This window comes from Panthera leo, chromosome B4, assembly GCF_018350215.1.
Source record: "Panthera leo isolate Ple1 chromosome B4, P.leo_Ple1_pat1.1, whole genome shotgun sequence".
Lineage (NCBI taxonomy): Eukaryota > Metazoa > Chordata > Mammalia > Carnivora > Felidae > Panthera > Panthera leo.
This window is the reverse complement of record NC_056685.1, coordinates 43,118,018-43,141,609: the sequence shown is the minus strand read 5'-3', so window position 1 is coordinate 43,141,609 and position 23,592 is coordinate 43,118,018. Positions and strand designations below refer to the sequence as shown.

Genomic DNA, 23,592 nt, shown 5'->3' with positions numbered 1-23,592 from the left:
AATTAAATAAATGAATCATTTATTATCTTTGTTGGGTTGGTTTTTAACTTCTTTTTTATTTGAGTAGAGTAGGCACACTGTGCGACATTAGTTTCAAGTGTAAAACTTAGTGATTGAACATCACTATGGTATAACCACCATCCGTCTCCATACAAGGCTACTACAGTGTCATTGACTATACTCCCCATGTTGTGCCTTTTATTCCCATGACTTATTCATTCCATGACTGGAACCCTCTCCTTCACCCATTTTGCCCATTACCCCACCCCCTTCCCTCTGGCAACTATCAAGTTGTTTGTATTTAGATCTGATTCTTTTTGTTTGTTTGTTTTGTTTTTTACATAATGAATCGTGTATTTAACATAAGGATCTTGAAACAGCTAAAACAGAGCATATCAAATCATCTTCAGGCAGGAGAAAGAACAAATTATTTTGGTCAAGCACAAACACGATGATAGTATGTATTCAGGTCATCCAATTCAAGATGTGGTTCGTAGAGTCTAACCATTTCCCATTACAGAAGAGGCCTATGGTCAACAATTTAACTTACATTCAGGAATGTTTTCCAGGTAAAGTGAATATCACGGTAGTTGCTGAGTCCAGACAAAGTAGTGCCTGCCCCAAAGAAGCAACTGATCAGCAGAATCTAAACTGGAAAGATACTGTGGTCAAAAGTCTATTGGTGGAGGTATGTACATGCAAAACTGTCAGGCTCTTTCAGATAAGCAATGGGTTAAATACAGGGAGGCATTCTTCTTGAATATACTTAATGAATTGAGTATAGTGACTTTTGACACAAAACATATCATTTTAGATGAATTAAAGCAGCAGGAAAATTCATCCTTTCTTTAATTCATATCTGACCCAGGATAGTAAAGCTTAATATTTGAAACAGGCTTGATGATTTTTTGCTTGCTCCCGACTCATGGTTCCTGTAGACCTGTTGCTCTTCCTTTCCTTTTTTTTTTTTTTAATTTTTTTTTTCTTTTTACATTTTATTTATTGTTGAGAGAGAGAGAGAAACAGAGCACAAGTGGGGGAGGGGCAGAGAGAGAGGCAAACACAGAATCCGAAGCAGGCTCCAGGCTCTGAGCTCTCAGCACAGAGCCCGATGCAGGGCTCGAACCCACGAACTGTGAGATCATCACCTGAGCCAAAGTCAGTTGCTTAACCGACTGAGCCATCCAGGTGCACCTTCCCTTCCTTTTTTTTAACCGACTCTTAAATCTGAGACAAATCTACTTGTCCTACACTCCGGTGTACATCCCATCATCCTCAAAAAGAATTAACAATTCTCAGTAGATAATTCTCACCTCGCCTCTTGGTCCTACTCCACAAAACACTGTCATTTGTCATTGGAGATGCTGGACGGGATCGGGGGGTCGACAGTGTCCCACAATGATATCGAAGTTATCTCTGTTCGAACAACGGGAACACAGGGTCTAAAGTAGATCTTGGTACTATACAGTGACTTCCAAATTTAAACAAAAGGGGTCAATGAATGGATCATCTCCCGGGGACAAACATGGGCCAGTCATGCCTCTCTGAGCTGATTCTGGATTACGTTTCCTACATGGAAGGTGCCCCAGACTCATTACTTTGTGCTTGTCTTTGTTTACTCTTTGACAGCCTGAAGGTATTGAAAAAGAAATGACTCAAAGTTTCCTTATCTGTACACAAGGTAAGAGACTCTTTTAGGTGGTCAAATTAGTCCCAAAGAAAATTTGTCAACAGAGTCAACTTATTTCCTTTCCTTACACGTTAGTTCCCTGGCCACACTGAGTAATTTCAGTGATTTCATGTTAAGTACCTAACGGGGGATGATTTTATTCCATCCCTTATCTTCATTGTACAATTTTGGCTGACCAAAAGTATAATTTGTGAGAATTTTTTTGTCAGTTCATCTATGACATTGGTCTGCCTCAACCCGTTTTCCCATTTTACATATTTTTTGGCTCCTCTTGCCATATGATGTGTTGCACAGCATTGGACAGAGGAAGATCAGGACGGGGAGAAAGCAACCCACAGACACATCACCACCCCTCAGTCACCTGCTTTGTGGCCATCTTGTTGATGATGATCTGATGTTAGTGGGAATCTCCAAACTTTGCCTTCTATGTGTGCTGTTTTATATGTCATAGTCAGTAGCTTTTTACATTTTTTTTTCACACATAAGGAGTTTAGGCACTCTACTAATGGAAACTAAGGGCCATTATCTAATACACACACACACACACACACACACACACACCATTCTCTGAATGTATTATTATTCTAACTGAGATCAGAGATTTCAATTTCATCTTTCTAATAAGCAACTTGCAAAAAAGAAGTCAATAATGAAATCTATTTCCTAATATGTTTGTCCCACGTATCTGGCTGCTGTTGTCTGTAAAAGAAAGTTATCACATTATCTTTTTTATCAATATTTTCCATCTAGGGACCAAAGTCTCCAATCAGGTCGTTTTGGACTTGCCAAACAATGTTGTAGAAGGATCGGCCAGGGCCTTTTTCACTGTTGTGGGTAAGTTGGCTAAATCTTGTCTTTCACAATGAGTTGAAAATTTTGATTGAGGTGATCTTAAAAAAAAATAATCCTTAAAATAACAGAATGGAGAGATTTCTCTAAACTATTAGTTGGAGGGAAGGATTGTTGAAGGTCATTCTCTATGCTTATTTCCATGTGGGATCTGAAAGGAGAATGGTACCATTTTCTTTTTTTTCTTCCACATTTTTTATTTAAATTCTAGTTAGCTAAGGAGCACCTGGGTGCCTCAGTCGATTAAGTGTCCAACTTCGGCTCAGGACGTGATCTCATGGTTGATGGGTTCGAGCCCCACATCGGGCTCTGTGCTGACAGCTCAGAGCCTGGAGCCTGCTTCAGATTCTGTGTTTCCCTCTCTCTCTACCCCTCCCTCACTAGTGTCCTGTCTCTCTCTGTCTCCCTCTCTCAAAATAAATAAACATTAAAAAAAATTCTAGTTAGCTACATATAGTGTAATATTGGCCAGGAGGAGTAGAATTTAGTGATTCATCACTTACATATAACACTCAGTGCTCCTCACAAGTGCCCTCCTTAGTACCTATCACCCATTTAGCCCATTCCTATAGTAGCCCATAGTAACAGGCAAAATCTATTTTACAAAAGGCAAACTTCTTTTTCTAACATTAATGCTTTTGTGGGAGGGATGGATTGCAGTTATAATTCACAGGCTCAGTTTCTCAAAAAGCTAACAAGCAAACAAGCAAAGACACACTTTTCTAACTTCCCCCTGTCTCTGGTAAGGAGATTTTCAGAAATATTTTGTATGCTTTGGGGCACCTGGATGGCTCAGTCGGTTAAGCACCCAACTCTTGGTTTCGGCTCAGGTCATAATCTTGCAGTTCGTGAGTTCGAGCCCCGCGTCGGGCTCGGCGCTGACAGTGAGGAGCCTGCTTGGGATTCTCTGTCTTCCTCTCTCTCGGCGTCCCCCCCTCTCAAAAATAAATAAACATTTAAACAAAAAAAAAAAACATTTTGCATACCAGAAACTCCTTTAACTTCACCGGCTACGCCTATCTCCTCTTTAGAATTACCTCAGGAGAACGTTCCTTGTTTCCACCATTTAAATGCAATTTTAGGGACACCGAGGTGGCTCAGTCAGTTAAGTATCTGGCTTTGGCTCAGCTCGTGATCTCAAGGTTTATGAGTTCGAGCCCCGTGTTGGGCTCTGTGTTGACAGCTCGGAGCCAAGAGTCTGCTTCAGATTCTGTGTCTCCCTCTCTCTCTGCCCCTCCCCTGCTCGTATTATGTCTCTCTCTCAAAAATAAACAACCCTTAAAAAACAATTGTAATGCGATTTTTAATATTTCCTACTTCCACTGTGTGTCTTTTATCTGCAGTTGTTAATGCTGAGGTACCAACCATAAGCGGTGGTAACCTTCTGCTTTTCTTATTTTTAGGGGATATTCTAGGACTTGCGATGCAGAATCTGGAGAATCTTCTCCAAATGCCCTATGGATGTGGAGAGCAGAATATTGCCCTACTCGCATCGGATACCTATGTCCTAGACTATCTACAATCTACTAAACAGTTGACCGAGGAAGTTAAATCTAAGGCTTTCTTTTTCTTGTCTAACGGTGAGGCTATTTGCGTAATTTCCACCCATAATAAATAAAATCAATTGTCCCTGATACCAAGATGTCCTAAAGCTATTATTATGAGGTGGTCTCGTGGGGGGGGGGGGGGCAGGTAGGTATTTATTTTTGACCCATAATAGTGGGTCTGGACTCCGAACTGAGGTGGTCTGAGTCCTAGCTACTTTTTCTTTTTACTTCAGTATCTATGCGGTCATTCGGCTTCACAGATTAGAACAATAACTTTTAAAATTATGAGCCCAGTTTTTTTTTCATCTGGACATTGTGCCACCCTACCTAGTTTGTTGCTCTTGTTACTAATAGCTATAAAAAGCTCACTCATCAAGTTCTGTATTCGTTTGCCCAGTTGTATTCCATTGTAATGAAGTGACTGGATTTGTATGTAAAAAAAAAAAAAAAAAGGATATACAAACCTTGCAAAATGTGACACCAAGGAGAGATCCAAGAGGAAAATTTCTCCAGGTTTACTTTTCAGAAAGATATCACAGAAATAAATTAACCTTAAGGAAAAGGTATTAAATAGTTAAGTGCCACTTATTAAACTAGGCATAGTCACATGTCATATCTGGTCATTAAAACCCTGTAAAGCATGACTTACTTCTTCTCACTATGGATAGAGAACCCAAATTTCAGAAATTAAACTTGAAATGATCCTCCTAGTAATTTCTGTCTGTATAAAACCCAAACACAGGGCTTGTACTATGCCGTTCTTTTTCTTCTAATTTTCGTAGCTTGAAAAACTAATTTCCTATTTTTTTTTTATTTTAGGTTATCAAAAGCAGTTGTCTTTCAAAAATTTTGATGGTTCATATAGTGTGTTTTGGCAGAGTAACCGGAAAGGAAGTCTATGGTAAGAGATGAACATTTTATTTTAAATAATGTAAGAGTGATCCGAAGAGGGCTTGTGACAGTCTGAGGGGGCTGAGTTCGGTGGGATTTGGAAGCAAAATGAGTTTCAAAGTGACTTTACAGAAATGAATCACATTGACTAAAATGTTTGACTATTCTGTCTCTAATACAACCATATACCTAAAGTACCGTGGCAATTTGCCTAGCAGTCTCATCATTTAATGACACCCCCCTGTACCCCCACAGCCTAACATTGTGGCAAGTGACACAGGTTGGTCTACACTTCTCAGAGAGCCATGTAGATTCAGGAGAGAGGAAAGTAAAACCAGAAGGCCCCAGAGCATCTAATTAAACCCATTCTGTCTCCGTGTATAGATAATCCAATGAACCACAAAACAAGAATTTTGAGTGGAAACACGCTGGAAATTACCTACGTGTATGTTCACATATTGACGTTCACAGCATTTTACTGACCTAGTGGAAAAATCCACTCTCAGTAAATGTTCTTTGCGGTCAACATGAGCCAAATCAGACGCAGCCACTCTTGAAGGGGAACAATGCTGATGAACCTGTTGGAGAAATGACGTCTCTTTCTTATCTAACTGTTGTCTAACTAGTGATTTGTATTACAGGCTCAGTGCCCTTACTTTTAAGACATTAGAGAAAATGAAGGAATATGTTTACATTGATGAACAAGTTCAAAAACAGACCTTGCTCTGGCTTTCAAGCAAACAGCAAATCGATGGCTGCTTTAAAAGTGATGGCAAGCTTTTCAACAATGCCTGGGAGGTGAGAGATGAACAGAATTAGGCCTTCCTCGCGTCATTGCATTGCCTACCTTTCCTACTTCTGGTCTAACTCATCTAAAACAGGAATATTTTTCCTGGGAATATTACCCCTTCTGAGTCCACCAGAGTCGTAGGTCCCTGGCGTACTGGTCAACAGCCTCATTCCCCTGCATGCATGTTAACCACAGCTAGACTAACTTTTCTTGAACCTGCTGTTTGCCTCATGGTCTTTAGTTCTTCCATAGAACTTCCATAGAACTAGTCTCCTGCAGTGGATAAACTAAAAATAGGAGAGAAGGAAGAAAAAAGGAACCTAGAAGGGAAACATTCATAAATTTAAAGTCAGACAATATGTTAAAGAATGGGGCCCTAATTAGGGAATTCATTTCTATTTATGGATGGCAAGAACGTTCAGGAAGAATATCCAGTCATTCACAGCATTTCAGTGAAACTCTTTCAATGTTTTCTCAAGTCAAAGGATGAAGGCTTAGGTTGCTGTAGGTCAAAATACAAATGAGATGAACTATGTCCTTGAAGGTACCCACCCCTTCCCTTCCCCTGTGCATATGTAGGTAAATCACTAGGCATTTTCCCTTCTGGTTTCCCTTCTTTGAGGATACCTGTACATCTCCATTCCATCCTCTACATTCTTTTTTTTTTAATTTTTTAATGTTTATTTATTTTTGACAGAGAGAGAGAGAGCATGAGCAGGGGAGGGGCAGAGAGAGAGGGGGACACAGAATCTGAAGCAGGCTCCAGGCTCTGAGCTGTCAGCACAGAGCCCCATGCCGAGCTTGAACTCACAGACCGTGAGATCATGACCTGAGCCGAAGTCGGATGCTCAACCGACTGAGCCACCGAGGTGCCCCTCCGTCCTCTATGTTCTTTATTCTCCTAACCTTTGTACTTCCCTCTGAAAACAAGCCCTGATCATGATTTTTTTAGCATGCCATAGTATCGCCTAAAATATTCGGGGCTTTCCCTCTTCATTGTTCAGAGTCACCACACCTATTCTTGGATTTGAAACCTAAAGCTAATCCACTTCAAAATATGGACAAATGGCCACTCTGTATGGTATTTCATTTTAATGCAATTTTCTTCAAATTGTTATACTGTTTGTAGTGTAGAAAAATGTCTTTATCTTTTTACTGTTTTTTTTTTTAATTTTTTTTTTAATGTTTATTTATTTTTGAGACAGAGAGAGACAGAGCATGAAAGGGGGAGGGGCAGAGAGAGAGGGAGACACAGAATCGGAAGCAGGCTCCAGGCTCTGAGCTGTCAGCACAGAGCCCGACGCGGGGCTCGAACTCACAGACCACGAGATCGTGACCTGAGCTGAAGTCGGACGCTTAACCGACTGAGCCACCCAGGCGCCCCTCTTTTTACTGTTTTAAAGTTTGTTTTTGAGAGAGAGCACGCACGCAAGCGTGAACAGGAAAGAGACAGAGAAAGAGGGGGAGAGAATCCCAAACAGCCCTCGCGCTGTCAGCACAAAGCCCAAACCTGTGGCTCGATCCCACGAACCGTGAGATCATGACCTGAGCCGAAATCAGGAGTCGGACACAACTCGCTGAGCCACCCAGGCTCCCCTAGACAAATGTCTTTAAATTATTTCAAATCTCTTCTTCACAATAGGAGCACCCTGGTAGAGAAGAGCTCTTGTCCTTACGTAGAAAATGAGAATTGTGTATGTTCTTTTCTAAAACATCTCTGCAAGCTTTCTTCTTACTGGGCCCGTTACTGATCACTGCTTCCGTTTGTCTGATCTTACCCAATCCCTTTTCCAGGATTCTGTGTGTGTGTGTGTGTGTGTGTGTGTGTGTGTGTGTTGAGTTGGGAAGGATTAAGAAGCAACAGAAAAACAAGAACCCATACTGCAAGAGAATGGTGATAGAACCTGTTATAATTTAAATGGATTCCCACAGCTTATTTTGGTGTTCCTTTCTACAGTTATTTGCACCTTGCAAACTGAGCTCCTCAGATGTTCATTTTCTGAAGAAGAAAGAGGTCACCTTTTGCTTAAATAGAGAAACTGAGAGGTTTATGCCAGATCAGAGGATCTCAAAAGCCATCTGAAGGCTATGCACCTATATCATTAGAGCACCCATTCATTTCCCTGTGTCTTATTCCTAACTTTTTGAATCAGAATCTCTTGTGTGAATGCTGGTTTATCTAATGCTTAAGTTCCCCACTGCATTTTTATGCATTGTCAACTTACAAATTGCATAACTTACAGATGCTTTTCTGGTTTTACACTCTACGAATCCTTGAGACCTGACTATCGTTACCTCCTAGGATACGTCCCCAGGGATGTTCAGGCAGCTTCGCAGCAACCTTCTGCTCGAGGGCAGCAGAAATTCTGTGTTTATTTTTCCAAATGAACAACAAATAAAGGAAAATAGAGCCATGGGAGTTATTTGGAATTCATGCTCAATCCTGGGTCATGTAAACAGATTGTCATTTCGTGTACTTGACATTAATTGTATTTTTGTTTATTTCATTAGTGTAATGAATCTTGGTGGATTCTCACTCCGATAGCATAGTTATTAACCATCACATTTTAAAATTACATTTAGGATGTTTTCATAAATAAGAGTATTGGTTCCAGTGTTTCTAGCATACTTAGTTTCACTTCAGAAGAATAGCTCTTTTTTGTGTGTGGTCTACTATCCTGTGTGATTAATTGTTCCCTTGTGTTTAGGGTGGAGAAGAAGAGGACGTTTTACTCACTGCCTATATTGTCGGAGCGTTCCTTGAAGCTGGACTCAATTTCACCGTACGGATTCTTATCATCCTTGAGTTCCAGCCAGTTGAATGCACATTAAATGCATTATGGGTTCAGAGCGATTTGAAATCCTTAGACTGAATGAAAATCGGGAGAGCATTTAATTCATTACCCCTCCTTAAGTTAAAGCTGCTCAAAGTTTTTCTGATTCATAGAAACCTCTGATGAACGCTTGCGTTTCTCTCTAGGGAAAATACACATAGGCACACATCCGCAAGCTTTTCATACCATTTCAGGTATTGAGATATATCTCCTTATGTCCAGCCATGAATTTCAGGTTAAGAAGTCCTGTTTTAGGTGTAGACGTAACCGAAGAGTCTGTTTGTCAAACCAGTTTAGTATGTAAACATGTTCAACTTAAGTGTGATCATATTGGCTACCCCCGAATCCCAAATTCAGATTATCTGACTGAAAAATCTATTCCTGAACTAAGTGAAATAGCAGGAATTTTTAGTCACTAGTATATCTCGAAAAGCATCCTTAGAAATATAATGCATATTACTTAGCTTTTATTTCCCAAACACTAATATTGTCATTAAAACTGAATTTTAACAATATTTATGAACTATCATACATACGTGTATATGAATAAGTTTATATGTAAAATATACTTCAAGGACATATTGTATACGTTTTACAGAATGATTAGTTTAAATAGTCAGCAAGCTTATAAAGTATTCAGGTATTATTTTAAAATATATTATTCTTCGCCTTGACTAGTTTCCTGCTCTACGAGATGGGCTTTTTTGCCTAGAGGAAGCACTTCAACACGGCGTCACTAATGGCTATAATCATGCAATTCTAGCTTATGCTTTTGCATTAGCTGAAAAAGAGGAACAAATGGAATCCTTACTCCAGATCCTGGATCAATCTGCTACCAAAACAAGTAAGCATTATTATTCACTCTTACTAATGAGGATGGCCTTGAAAATAAAGAAATGAAACTTACTTATAATCATATAGGAACCCTGTCTTCACTGGTCTGCTTCCATTTCTCTTGTGGAATTTCTCGGCGCCCCTTTATCTTTAAAGAACATTCCATAGGGCACCTGTTGGCTCAGTCAGTTGAGCATCCAACTCTTCATTTCAGGTCAGATCCTGATTCTGGAGTCAAGGGATCAAGCCCTGCTGAGCGCAGAGCTTGCTTAAGATTCTCTCTCCCTCTCTCTCTCTCTGTCTCTCTGCCCTTCTAAAATTAAAAAATTAAATTTAAAATTAAAAAAGTTTTAAAACAATAAAAATAAAATCAAGAACGTTACATGTTTTCTATTTCCCTCTTTCTCCTTTCTGTTAGTTTCTTTTCCAATGAGTAAAGTAGAGAAAATCAAGCATGGTGACCATGCCATCGACCAAAATTACTGTTTGTGTGACTTAATCACATACTGCTTTTAACCTTAGGGAATTGCTGTTGGAAGCTATATGGGTTTTCTAAGACTGCCATAACAAAGTACTGCAGACTAGGTGGCTGAAACAACAGAAATTTATTATCTCACAGTTCTAGAGGTTTAAAGTCCAAGATCAAGGTATCAACAAGTGAGGTTTTTCTTCTTGGCTTATAGATGGGCATCTTCTCCCTCTGTCTTCTGCTTTCTTCTGTGCACCTGTCTGTCTGGTGTTCCTTCTGTGTATCCAAATTTTCCCCTCTTATCGGAATACTAGTCATACTGGAGTAGGGCCCACGTTAACAGTGTCATTTTCACTGAATCACCTCTTTAACAGCCCCATCTCCAAAGAGAGTCACATTCAGAGGTACTGGAGATTAGGGCTTCAATATGTGAATTTTGAGAAAACACATCTCAACCCACAGCAGAGGTCAGAAATGGAATTCGCACTGTTCTTATGTGTAATCAGCGGTATTTATAGGGACTATGTGAAAATTCTTCCTTTTCCTTAGATAATGTCATATACTGGGAACGAGCAAAGAAACCCAAGACAGAAGCATCCCGGTTCTTTATTCCTCATGCACCTTCTGCTGAGACTGAGAAGACTTGTTATGTGCTCTTGGCTGTTCTTTCCAAGAAAACTCCTGATCTCACCTATGCGAGTAAAATTGTGCAGTGGCTTGCCCGGCAGATGAATTCCCATGGGGGTTTCTCCTCCACTCAGGTGATTGACATGGGCCTGATATTAATCATATGTTTCATGCGAAAGATGCTAGCCTTCAATAATCTAGATAGCAAAGGTAATCATAGAAAATACCTTCTGAGATGAAGAATATTTGATATTGTGTATGCCCAACGATTTGTTAGGCAGTTCTTGTGCAACAGAGACTCTACCAAGAATTCTTCATATACAGATGAATAAACTAAGGCCTCTGTTCAAGGAATTTGTGACTGATTTTTACCTCCATTTGCACAGTAAAAGTAGAATATGAGTCTAGAATGGATTGTTACTGTAAGCACCAGAGTCTTGATGATGTTAGATATCCAATAATACTATGATACTACATATAGGCCAAGAAAAAAAATTTCTCTCTATTTATGTGGTGTAGACATTGGGAAAAACAAGTGGAAGTAATGAGTAACAAAAGAAACGGGTATAAAAAACAGTGGCTTATGTCTTTCCTTAACAAGAAAAAAGTAAAATTCAAAGAAATGCAGTTTCATTCCTATGAAGGAAATTGTTACTTCCCTCCTTATTTGCTTTAGTCTTAGTATCTGAATAAAATCATATGTTAGTGAATCTCCCAACATCCTTTTCTGATTCTGACTCCTTTTCTTGAAGATTGTTGGGCATAAGCATTATTCAAGGCAGCCAAAGTACATAGAACCTTAATTTTTAGAAAAGATTTGACACTATTTCAACAACAGAGACTACATTTCATTAAATCCTTTAAACTAAAATCTAATTAAGATGGGTTGAAGAAGATTAAATGGCAATCATTGCTTAAGCAAATGTATCTTCCTATGACTTAAGATTTGTTTCTTGGTCCATTGACCTGTCTTAGGGATATTTTTACGGATTGATTTAAAGTTCATGGTCAAGTGATGACTAATATTGCAACATAACAGAACTTAGATCTTGGCTTCTACTGTTCTTTGCAGGACACTGCAGTCTGTCTTCTTGCCATGACCCGCTACATGAAGTTAACCTTCTCTGATGACCAAAACACCGTCACCTTACACAGTGAAGAATCCAGTGAGATTTTCCAGGTTAACAGTGACAATCGCTTACTGGTCCAACGTTCTGAACTAACAAAAGCACATGGACAATATACAGTAGATGTGGAAGGACAAGGTTGTACATTTATCCAGGTAATGGAAATCTACCTGAGGCAGAAATAAATATTTGCCAGTTAAAAAGCAAGACTATCCTTTTAGTTATAGATAGAGTGTTATTTTACCGTTGTATATTTTCATTATTATCTCCATTCTTTCTCTCACTGATATTTCCTAATCAAAAGCTGAAAATGCAAGTTATTTTATGAAGAGACACTTACAACTAAAGATAGCTGGGTAACTGAGAAGTTTCTCGAGGAATGTCACTGTTAGAAAAAATTCTGATATTTCCATTAAATTATGTAAAGGTTCTTACATCTTCTGAAAACTGAACAATTACATTTAGCTTTATTCCCTGATGGTAAAGATATAAAATAAAGTGCATTAGAAATAAATATAGAAGGGGGGTGCCTGGGTGGCTCAGTTGGTTGAGCGCCTGACTTCAGCTCAGGTCATGAACTCACAGTTTGTGAGTTTGAGCCCCACGTCGGGCTCTGTGCTGACAGCTCGGAGCATGGAGCCTGCTTTGGATTCTGTGTCTCCCTCTCTCTGCCCCTCCCCTGCTCACGCTCTGTCCCTCTCTCAAAAATAAATAAACGTTTAAAAAATTAAATTTAAAAATAGAGGAAACAGAAGTCCTTCAATTTTTACTTCAGGATAAATTTGTCTTATGATTTTCTTACGATTTGCTTTTCTTTTTAGGCTACCCTGAGGTATAACGTACTCCTACCTAAGAAAGCATCTGGATTTTCCCTTTCCTTGGAAATGATAAAGAAAAACTCATCGGATACATTCCAGAGCAATTTTAACCTGACTGTAACCCTCAAGTGAGTGTCCCATTTTGACATCAACTCCCAGCTTAGACAGAGGGCGATAGATCAAACAATAATTATTTTAAATAGTAGCAAAATAAATATTAATGATGGCATCCTCAATGAGTTCATATGTTGGTGGTGATATTTCTACAGCATAGTTACTTTATAGCTCTCTCTGTACACACCAGTTTAGTACTTATGCAAGTATGATTTGTATTATAGGCAAGTATAAATTTGAAAGCTTCTGCTGGAAATATATTCCAGCAATGCTCCCATTTGTGTGTGTGTGTGTGTGTGTGTGTAAGATCTGTCAGATTTGGGCAACAGAGATACTATTTTTTTTCCTCCTGAAGACCACACAGTGGGGCCAGCACAATGAAACTTACAAATACTGGTTCTCTAACTATGCAGAGCAAAATTTTATATTTTTATTATTTGGAGTAGACAAAATCATTCTCTTGAATTAAAATATAATTTATCGATGCCGGAGAGCTTTAATCCTAGTTAATATGTGGAGAAACACCGAGTAAAATTAGTTTGGGGGATTTTTCTTAGGATTTCCGAATGAAAATCTCTTAAACATCAGAGCTAAGATAAGAACTACATACGCTGTGGAACCCTCAACTTCATGTCCAAACAATGCTGTCCAGAGTCAGGGACATAATCTAGGGACATAATCTAGTAGTCAGGGCACGACTACTCTAAGATTCTGCCAACATCTTGCTTTCTAAACAAAGATATCCTTTAAGTATTGTGCAAATCTAAGGCTAACATAAGTATATGTCATATAAATTTATCAGCTTTGTTTAAAATTCATGATTTTGAGGCCTCGGGTAAACTTAAAAGAGATTGGAGAGATTCTGGGTCCAGATAATTCACTCTTTACTCCAAATTACACTCCTTTGTATCTTCTCATCCATTATTATTCTAGTTGTGCCTATTCTCAGATGTTTGAGAATGACTTTCTTCGCCCTGTTCCCTCTTCAGTTCTTGCCTTTGCTCCAGACGTACAGACAGTTGGCATCTACGTCTCCATCATCCTTGCCTTAATATAGGTCACTTTTCCAGACAGTTGTCTCAACTTGTGTTTGTTTTTAAATTTCAGATATACTGGAATCCGCAATAACTCCAATATGGCCCTTGTTGATGTAAAAATGCTGTCAGGATTTACTCCAGTCATGGCATCTATTGAGGAGGTAAATAATAGAAGCCTAAAACTTGAGCACAGGAAAGGCTATAGTGTATACACGGAATAATTCGTTAGCAAAACAAAATAGTGCAATTTTTCCTTTAAACAAATATATGCAGAGTTCATTTATTTTTGCTGTCACACTGGAGGGACGGTGTTCTTAATTTGTAGCAATTAGAAGTCATTTTTTCCCATAGTTCATAATTAATTTCTTTATTTAGTTCTTACTTGTGTTTATAAAAATATCATGGCATGGAACACCCGGGTGTCTCAATTGGTTAAACATCTGGTTTCAGCTCAGGTCATGATCTCACAGTTCATGAGTTCGAGCCCTGCATCGGACTCCACGCTGGCGGTGAAGAGCGTGCTTGGGATCCTCGCTCTCTCCTTTCTCTCTCTCTCTCACTCTCTGCCCCTCCTCTACTTGTGCTTTCTCTCTATCTCAAAATAAATAAACTTTAAAAAATATCATGGCATGAGGGAACATCCATAAAATGGATTCCTGACAATCAGTTAAGTAAAAAGCATGAAACATTCAATACTAGAAGATATTCTTTAATATCTATTCTCCATCCCTCCCTGCCAATTTCTTTAAAGCTTGAAAATAATGGCCAAGTGATGAAGACTGAAGTCAAGAATGATCATGTTCTTTTCTACTTGGAAAGTGTGAGTTGAGCAATAATTGTTTTTTTTTTTCTTCCGTGGCTTTCTTTTGATTTCTGAAGGTAATTGGATGCTTGTATTTTATTCATACATATATGAATTTTTATCCAGTTGACCTTTGAATGACACAGGTTTGAACTGCATGGGTCCATTTACACAAGGATTCTTTTTTTTATAAGTGCAATACAATACTGTAAGTATATTCTCTCTTCCTTATGATTTTCTTAATAACATTTTCTATAGATTTAATGTAAGAATACAGCATATGATATAACATACAAAATATATGTTAATTGGTTATGTTATAGGTAAGGCTTCTCTTCAACAGGAGGCTATTAATAGTTAAGTTTTGGGGAGTCAAAATATATATGCAGATTTTCAACTGCACAAGAGGTCGGTACCCTTAACCTCCATGTTGTTCGAGGGTCAACTGTATATCTGATGGGGTTTATTAGAAAATATGGGACATTAAAGATGCTCAGTGTTCTTCCATTCCCACTTCTCCCTCTTAACTCTAAATGTAATTAGATATTTAAGATATTTAATGATATCTAAATATCACTAGATAATAAGAGTTAACAAGCGTGTTCATATATGCTTTAGCTACTTTACTAGAATGACTCAAGTCAACAATATCATTTTCCTGTTTTTCATTCCTCACAGCATCTAACATAGTATGGACACAGAGTCGTAGAATTCATGTAGAGTTTAACTGGAACTCCTAACAAAGGCTGGCATAAGTTTTAGAGTCGTCCCTTCTATGTGTACATCATTACCTTTCACATAAATGCCTGCATTACACTAATGTTCTGAACTAGATTCTTTTCACTTCAATATAAGCAATGGGACTTCAAATTTCTTATAATTTAATGTCACCTAACACATGATTTTGGCATTATGTGAGATACTGATACCCTAGTTCTTTTTTTTTTCAATATATGAAGTTTATTGTCAAATTGGTTTCCATACAATACCCAGTGCTCATCCCAAAAGGTGCCCTCCTCAATACCCATCACCCACCCTCCCCTCCCTCCTAGCCCCCATCAGCCCTCAGTTTGTTCTCAGTTTTTAAGAGTCTCTTATGCTTTGGTTCTCTCCCACTCTAACTTTTTTTTTCTTCCTTCCCCTCCCCCATGAGATCCTGTTAAGTTTCTCAGGATCCACATAAGAGTGAAACCATATGGTATCTGTCTTTCTCTGTATGGCTTATTTCACTTAGCATCACGCTCTCCAGTTCCATCCATGTTGCTACAAAGGGCCATATTTCATTCTTTCTCATTGCCACGTAGTACTCCGTTGTGTATATAAACCACAATTTCTTTATCCATTCCTGATACCCTAGTTCTATTTAATTGGGTAAATCATGAACTTCTGGATATGATTTGCTCAATGATTTTCTCTTTGCAGAACTGCTGATGTATTTGTACCTAATGTATTTATCATTTGCGTCTTCGTGTGATGTAAACCTGATGTATTTACCATTTGTATCTTTCTAGGTTTTTAGTACAGTGAACAGTTTTACTTTCTCTGTTGAGCAAAGCAACCTCGTGTCCAACATACAGCCAGCCCCGGTTATGGTCTATGATTATTATGAAAAAGGTAGGCAAGCAACGCCCTTGCCCTAAGGCTACTGAACATGACCATGATATCTAGATCTAAGACTCCCTGAGCCACTAAATTTTCCAAAATCAACCTCAGTCATCAAATACTAAACAGTAACTGGTTTTACTTTCTATATTGCTTTTTTCCCCTCCCTGTTATATCTTCAGACTGGGCCATTTTCGAGTTACCAAAGATTTTCGGCACCTAGAATCTTTTTGATATAGTGTGAGAAAGCGCCCCTTTAACTTGAAATACAAACCATTCGACACTTCCAGTCTCTTTGTTGCTCTTACCATTTCATGCTACCTTTATGGACTTTGATTTGAGAAGGAGAGTGGACAATACTCTGAAATGTTATAAAAAACTCTTGATAGATTAGGTTCCAAAACAGTTGCTAAGATGTTGTAAGGACCATAAAAATTTTCCATGGAAGCTCAGTGCTATTAGTTTCTCATTGAATGACACATGAAATTTGTCAAGTAGCATTTGAATTCCTGCTCTTGTCACTTACTAATTGAATGTACTTCATCAAGCGCTTTAAACTTTAATACGATATTTTTGGATTTAGAAAATGGAGAAGTGATTGACTGTCTTACAAAAGTATTGGAAAGATAAGACCTAATGTATCTATATAGTCTGACATAATCTGATTATAGAAAGTTGGAAACTTAATAAGGGGCGAACTTTCTCTTTATTTTCCAGATGAATATGCCCTTGTTACTTACAACATCAACAGTGTTTCAGATTCCTCGTGAGAAAAAACAAAGCACCGGAAAAGGTAAGGAAATTACAAATACTGAAAATATATCTGCAACGAAAGCCTAAAAAGATAAAAACAAAGATGAAACAAAGGGAAGTCTGCCATATGTCACAGGGTTTGAGTAGCTATGTGTACTAAATGAGTATCCTGATAGTCAATAAGATTTTATTTCTTTCTTTAAAATAGCTTTAAAGAATTTCCAGCTGTATACGTGGCTTTTGTACATGACTCATTTTTTAAAACCTCTCATCTTTGTTTTATAAGTTGATAAGTCATCAAATATAGATGCACATACATTTATACACATTCACATATAGATTAGATGTGTATGTGTATTTGTGTGTGTGTATATATGTATGTTTGTTCAGCAATGTCTATACCTATCTATCCATCTGTCTATCTATCATCTATCTATCTCTCTCTCTATGCACACACAGTTATTTATTGTTTAACCTATGTTTTTAAATTCCAGATGGAAAGCTATTTACTTTGAATAAACTCATCTTTCTGTATCCAACTTGGAAGAAAGCCATGCATCACCTCCCATATTGAAGAGACCACAGTCTTCCGTGACTTCTTATCAGATTGTATTTTTTATTGTCCCATAAAATGCTTTCATGTCTCATCTGAGTCTGTGAGTTTCTCTTCTTTCAATACATTATATGTAATTTTCATCCTGGGAAACTTAGGACTTTCTTTGATAGCGGCTCTCATAATTTGCTTTACTGGTGTCAATTCTGAAGTCTAGTTTCTAGACGCTATGGTGTACAGACTATGGGATCCTCCAATATCCAGAGAAAGGGCAAGAAAGCCAGGGTCAGTGGACGTGAGGGAAAGAGATGAAGTTAAAGAGGACTTCATATGGGCTCAAGGAAATAAAAGAAACACAGGCAACACAAAACACACAGACTCTTCTCCATGAAAGATCATCAGAGAATAAGAGGAAAAGTACTTAGAAAGTCACAAATTAATTGATGAATTTATTAATTTCCTTTATATAATTGAGAGGGAAGTCCAATGGCATTTGATCTTTTGAAAAATTATTATACTGATTAACACAGGCTTATGACTCTGCTGAGATACTACTACAAGTAAGAAAAAGATACAGATAAATTCTCCAGTTGCTGAGCTGAAAAAAAAAATGGAAACAGAGTATCCTGGACTCTACCAGTACCCCCAAAATTAAAAATATAGTGTTTGAAAAGAAAATGGTTAAAACTTATTTTTGTAGTATCTCTGCCCAATGTATATTGCTCACAGGGCGTCAATTACAACTGGGCCCTTACTAAATGTTTATTAATTGATTCATCATAGATACACTGTTGGGGTGAGTCCACAGGTGGTGCCACAAAAGTTTATTTGATTGGGTTAAGAATTGCTTTATACCTTCTCAGTTCGCTTATTTTACCAAAACATGGCACATCAGATGTGTAGATACAACATCAGTACTCCATGCTTTTAAAGACACCCTAGGCTCTATTTAAATTCAAGAGTTTCATTCAAGGAAAATATGACTCCTTGGTACATGGTAAAATAAGGGGAATTTATTTTGTGGTAAATAATGTCCCTATGTGGGAAACTTTTTTTTTTTTTTGGTGCCTAAATAAAGAATTCTCAATCCTCATTTTACGTGGCACGTATTCAATAGTCTGCGGACATAATAAAATCGTTTCCCCAATTCTAAGGAGGCAAGGAGGGCACGATGCAGTCTGCTAATGGCTGTATTTCAAGGCACAGAGAAATTCTAGAATTTAATGTTTACTTTTCCAAAATGTCTTGGTGTCACAGTGAGGATGAGAGGTAACAGGGAACTGAGATCTATGTATCTTCTAAAGAATGAAAGACTATTGATGAACAATATAGCTCTGTTACTTGCCCTTTTCATTGAAACCTCTGTCCAGTTTATGTTGGACAGAAAACCAAAATAATTTTCCTGGTCCACATTTCAATATAAAATGGGACCTAAAGGAGTACTTGGGTGGCTCAGTGGGTTAAGAGTCTGACTCTTGATTCTGGCTCAGGTCATGATCTCACAGGTTTGTGAGATCGAGCCCCACATTTGGCTCTATGCTGACGGTATGGAGCCAGCTTGGGATTCTCTCTCTGCCCCTCCCTTGCTTGCACACGTGGGCATGTGAACTCTTTCTCAAAATAAATGAATAAACATTAATTAATTAATTAATCAATTAAATGGGGCATACCAGACATTCCAGTTTAGGAGTATTGAATGGGAAATGCCAAGTTTTGATGCGATTGTGTGTGTGTGTGTGTGTGTTTAAGAAAAGATCTTTAGTAAACTAGACCACCATGGAATATTTAACGGAGGATATACAGCTTTGATCTAGGTGACACTTGCATTATCAAAGCATCATATGACACTTGTCCCTCTTGCCCCTCTACACAAAAGTACTTGGACAACAGGAATAATTCATTCCATCATGTTTTTATGTAACCATCACACTTTTTTGTGTTTGCAGTTTGCTATGTTGTGTTTACATTTAACTGGTACATGAAATACTTAACCCTAACATCCCCTTTACTGTCTTCTAGAAATCTCATCCTATTTGGCCTCCTCCTCATTCTATCAATTTTTCTTATTTCTCTTGTCTTGGCCTCTTGCCTTTTATTGTTTTATTTTTCTCCCATCATCCCTTAAGGATTTGATCCCCTCCCATAATATACACCTTTTCCTTCTCACTCTCTAGATACCAATTGATCTTCTTCTTTTTGGCCCCACTTTCTTTCTCCAAACATTAAATAATATTTTTCATCATGATTCTAGCAAGCCCTCTTCTCTTCTCTTTATACAGACTAAAAATCCTGTGATTTAATTTGCATCTATATTTTTTATGTTTCCCAAATATATGCCTCTCTTTCTACATTTCAGCCCCGTGAATCCCACTGCCTACTGTACTTCGTTAGCCACATGTCCCACAGGCGCTTCAATAACATTCATTATTTACCCCCAAACTAGCTTATTTGACAGAGATCCTTATCTCAGTGTGTGACAATATGATTGCTAAACAATTATCTAAGTCTCAACCTTAACTCCTTCCCTGTCTCATCTCTTTCATTTTACTTATTTACTGTTGGTAATGGACCTGTGTTGACCTATCACATGAATGATTCACTGATCCATTTGCTTTTATCCACATTGCCATGTCGCCTTAGGTCAGACCACCAGTCTTGAGGGCCCACATGTGCCAAAAATCTCTTCGAGATGGTGGGGCTATAGCAATGAATGAAAATAGTAAGAAATGGCTATCCTTGTGGAGCTCACATTTGAATGGGAGATATACACAATATATGTAATCCAATCAAACAATATATGTAGGCATAAAATTAACATCAGAGAAGCAAAATATAGGAAATGGGAAGGTGATAAGTGTTAGGGAAAAGAAAAACTGTAGAGATGAGTAAGAGGACCCACAACATCCAAGGAGACAGGAAGAGGAGAAGGACTGAAATACTGAGTAGATTTAGGTCCGACCTCCTTAAGGCAGTGACATTTGAAGAAGGGTCTGGAGGAGGTGAGGGAGTTAACTACATAGATGCATTGGGGAAGAATCTTCCAGGCAGTGAGAGCAACTAGAAAAGCAGGAAGGGAGGAACATGTGGTGGAAACGTGTCTTCTGTGTTCACAGAGCAGCAACTACTTCAGTGTGACTAGAATTGAGAGAGCAGAGGGGAGCATATAGCAGGGGGGAAGGAGGTGGGAATCATAGCGGGGAGTTAGATCAGGTAGGGCATTGAGGGTCACCATTGGGACTTTAGCTTTCCCATCTCTCGCAACTTTTCTTTCTTTTTACAAAAAGCATGCATATATACACAAGATATGGTGGTCCTGGGGGAGACCCCCCCAACACACACACACACACACACACACACACACACACACACAGCTTTCGGATGTAAAAGTGCAAGAGTAGAAGTGTGGAGATCTGGTAGATGCAATCATGTAATCCAGACAAAAGATGACAGTGGTTTGGACCAGAGTTTGTAGCAGTGGAGACAGTAAGAAGTGATCAGATTCTCAGTGTATTTTGAAGGTAAAACCAGTAGAATTTCCTCCCGGATTGTATATAACAAATGAGAAAAAGAGCGGTCAGAAATTATTTCCATGCCTTTGGTCAGAGCTACTGGAAAAAAAGAATCACCATCACCTGAGCTGGCTGTGACTGAAGGTTGAAGGAGGAATTCGTGTTTGGACTTGGTGAGTTTGTGATGTTTATATACTCAAGTGGAGATATCAAGTTGGAAACTGAACAATCGATACAGGAATTTGGGCGAGAGCTCTGGGTTAAAAAAAAAAAAACTAATTTGGGAGAGATTAGAACCTAGAGAAGAGTCAATAAGAAGAGATTGCTCAGCAGTTAAGTCTGCTGTGAGTACTCGAACCTTAAGAGGTGGGTTAGGGGCAGGTTAAGGAAGAATCAGTAAATATGACTCTGAAAGAGAGACCAGCGAAATAAGAAAACCAAAACAGTGTGCTCATGAAGGCCAAATGAAAAAATGTATCAAGGAACAAGGGGTGATCGACAGTGTCGAGCGCTCATGATTAATCAAGTAAAAGAAATATTGCAAATTGATCATTTACCGACTTGTAAAAAAACATTACCCACAAAGGGACATCATAAACCAAAGTAAATTGCATTCATTCTTTAGGACAAACGTCTTAGAAGAGTCATGTTTTGGGAGGAGTAAATTTTTCCTAAACTTCCTAAGAGTCTGTGGTGTTAATAAATAAATATATATATATATATATATATATATATATATGGGTGCTGATCTCTTACCTAGACCAATTTAATTAGAATCTCTAAGGCAGGAGTATTGCCAAAAGTCTATTGGAAATGCAGAATGTCATGTTTTACCCAAACACATGGAAACAGAATCCACATTCAGACAAGACCGTCAGAGGACACACGTGCATCTGAAGGTTTGCACAGACCATCCCTGAATTATTCCCTTGGAGAAATCTGCAAAAGTTAGGATAGCAATCATTCTTGCTGGTCCTCGATCTTTGAGAGCTTTCACTCTCTCCCTGCTGTGCCAAATAACATCTCATCACTTATCTTGCTTACAACTGTCTTACTTCTCCTCTTCCCCAACCATCTGCAATATCTGAAATAAAACATGCTGGAGAATGCACCCTTCTGTGTTTGCGGTTGCTCGCCCAAGAGTATCCTTCCTTCTTCAATTTAGAGAACTTGTGTTTTGCTCCGGCCCCGGGGTGGTTTGGGATGAATCATAATTTTAAGCCAATCACATTATCACAGTTCTCACTGTGAGTGAGTGGTGTCCGTGGGTCAGGTTCCCTGGGTGTAGACTCTGGGTGGAGGGGGTTTACTGAGGAGAGCTTTAAAGAACAACACCCGTGGAGAAGAAGAGAATCTGGATTGTATAGAGAGAGCGGTTGAGCTGCGATGGGCCCCAACAAAAGTTTCAGCCCCCAGAAAGCTTTGGTGCTGGGATCGGCTTTTAGAATTCTCCCACTTAAGGCAAGGGAGCCAGGTCTTGATATCACCACTGTAGTGGTTATTGGATACCAAGCTTACCCTAAGGAGAAGGGGGAACTTGGATGAAAAGTCTCTCTGACACTGAGGGAAATTTTCAGAGCTGAATTCATCGGAGAGCCAACAGTCGCCAACACGTCTAGAAGCTGGGATTAGGAGTATTTCTGTCATAGAGAAGAGTATCTAAAGGACACATCCCAGGTCGCTACTCTGGTCTAGCAGTGAGATACAAGAACCAGATCCGACTAAGGACCTACTACGGGGATGTCTCCTGGCACAGCATCTGGGATGGTTTTGCTCCTGGGTAGAAAAAGAGAAAGAGAGAGGGAGGGAGAGATTCAGGAGATTTAGGAGAAGAAAATTCTTCTTCTGCTGCCCCCTCCCTTTAAGATCGAGATATTATTGGGAATAAATCACCTTTGGTAGCGCGGAAGCCAAACTGGGACTAGAAAGGCAAGACGATGCTGACCCATCAAGTGGCAGAGCAGAAAGAATGACAGAAAGGGACAAGCTGCTGAATCAGGGCCAATACCACCCTCCTCAGAATTTGTGCCACATGAGGTAAATGTTTGATATTTTTGAAGTCTCTGTTAGTTAAGCATTCTGTTCCTTGCAGCTGGTGAAGATTTTCTCATCGTTTTTTCCCCAATTCTTCATCTTTTTTTCCCCCTGTCGTATCTTTCTAGAGAACTTGTGATATCTCCTTTTTTAAGTTCTTTCTTGATTCCTAATCCCGGGGAGATCATGTTGGAGAGGGGCCAGTACAAGGCTGACTGACTGACATGAATCATCCGTTGTTCACAGTATTGTTCTTTACAGCTAGAACTTGAAGGATGGCAGGGCAAGTGCATGTGTGCGTGATATTTAGTCTCGGTAGGGACTTATCCTATGTTTTCTCTGTGCCAGGCACTGAGCTAATCACTTTAAATATATTAATTTAGGGGCACCTGGGTGGCTCAGTCAGTGAAACGGCCAGCTCTTGATTTCCGCTCAGGTCAGGCTTTCGTGGTTCGTGAGATCAAGCCCACATTGGTCTCTGTGCTGACAGCACGGAGCCTGCTTGGGATTCTCTCTCTCCCTCTCTCTCTCTCTGTACCCCCCGCCCCCCGCACTAGCTCTCTCATCAGAAGTAAATAAACTTTAAATTAATTAATTTATTTATTTATTGAAACCCCCCCACAAGCTTATAAAGTTTCGTTATTATTCCCATTTACGGACAAAGCAAGAGAAACAACAGGGAATCTAAGTGACTTACTCAAGGTCACTCCTC

At 38.9% G+C, this 23,592-nt stretch overlaps 1 protein-coding gene across 1 annotated transcript in view; it reads left to right on the top strand.

Annotated features, from left to right (window-relative positions):
* Window positions 1-17,431, top strand: part of LOC122224220 (ovostatin homolog 2-like) — a 54,005-nt gene extending 36,574 nt beyond the window's left edge. The window contains exons 21-36 of the mRNA XM_042945767.1: window positions 570-688; window positions 1,630-1,681; window positions 2,441-2,524; window positions 3,943-4,119; window positions 4,906-4,987; window positions 5,619-5,775; window positions 8,476-8,550; window positions 9,280-9,445; window positions 10,454-10,665; window positions 11,604-11,813; window positions 12,480-12,604; window positions 13,698-13,788; window positions 14,379-14,447; window positions 15,941-16,043; window positions 16,749-16,824; window positions 17,279-17,431. Coding sequence (XP_042801701.1) covers window positions 570-688; window positions 1,630-1,681; window positions 2,441-2,524; window positions 3,943-4,119; window positions 4,906-4,987; window positions 5,619-5,775; window positions 8,476-8,550; window positions 9,280-9,445; window positions 10,454-10,665; window positions 11,604-11,813; window positions 12,480-12,604; window positions 13,698-13,788; window positions 14,379-14,447; window positions 15,941-16,043; window positions 16,749-16,801 — 1,775 coding nt within the window. The 3' untranslated portion in view covers window positions 16,802-16,824; window positions 17,279-17,431. The remainder of the gene's footprint in view (window positions 1-569; window positions 689-1,629; window positions 1,682-2,440; window positions 2,525-3,942; window positions 4,120-4,905; window positions 4,988-5,618; window positions 5,776-8,475; window positions 8,551-9,279; window positions 9,446-10,453; window positions 10,666-11,603; window positions 11,814-12,479; window positions 12,605-13,697; window positions 13,789-14,378; window positions 14,448-15,940; window positions 16,044-16,748; window positions 16,825-17,278) is intronic.
* Window positions 17,432-23,592: the final 6,161 nt, after the last annotated feature.